At 57.7% G+C, this 673-nt stretch overlaps 1 protein-coding gene across 1 annotated transcript in view; it reads left to right on the top strand.

Annotated features, from left to right (window-relative positions):
- Window positions 1–673, top strand: part of GAPDH (glyceraldehyde-3-phosphate dehydrogenase) — a 14,311-nt gene that overhangs the window by 5,574 nt on the left and 8,064 nt on the right. Inside the window, exon 2 of the mRNA XM_019527440.1 lies at window positions 168–267. Within this exon, the coding sequence (XP_019382985.1) occupies window positions 168–267 (100 nt within the window). The remainder of the gene's footprint in view (window positions 1–167; window positions 268–673) is intronic.

The raw sequence follows: 673 nt of genomic DNA, 5'->3' as shown, positions 1-673 counted from the left end.
CCCCCCCAGCTGCTGCCCTGTGACTCTCCTTGTGCAGACAAAATGGCAGCTGCTTTGGGGGTGGCACCAGAAATCTCTACCTCCCCAGACTGCAGCACCCCTTCACACTGTCTCCTTCCCACCCCTTCGTGTGCCTGGGCCTCAACTTTTATTTCCCCCCCTTCCAGGTTTGGCCGTATCGGCCGCCTGGTCACCAGAGCTGCCTTCACCAGTGGCAAAGTTGAGGTTGTGGCCATCAATGACCCCTTCATTGACCTCAACTACATGGTGAGTGGGATCCCTCTGCCCTGCTCTTGCCTCCCCCCCCTCCCAGCCCACCAGGCTTACTGGGCTTTGGCCAAGCTGCCTCCCTGCAGGATGAGAAGGGAGGGGAAGTAGTGACTCTCCAGTCCCTCCAAAAGCCAAGCATTATGGGCACATGAGGTGCGGCAGGGATCGCAGTGAAGGTCTCCTGGCTGGCCTCTGAGACATATCGAAGGAGCCAGACCCAAGCAAGGTCTTTTCAGGAAGAAGCGGCCAAAAGGGTTGGCAGAGCAAGGGGTGTTGGAGCCTGGAGTGGCAGGGGATCATTGGAGGGATGGAGCCCACGCTTCTTACATTGCTCTTTCCCCTATCCCACCCACCAGGTTTACATGTTCAAGTATGACTCCACACATGGTCGCTTTCATGGCAC

The sequence above is a fragment of the Gavialis gangeticus genome, unplaced genomic scaffold (genome assembly GCF_001723915.1).
Source record: "Gavialis gangeticus isolate Ggan-Ray unplaced genomic scaffold, GavGan_comp1, whole genome shotgun sequence".
Taxonomy (NCBI): Eukaryota; Metazoa; Chordata; order Crocodylia; family Gavialidae; genus Gavialis; species Gavialis gangeticus.
This window is presented reverse-complemented; position numbering and strand designations above follow the sequence as displayed.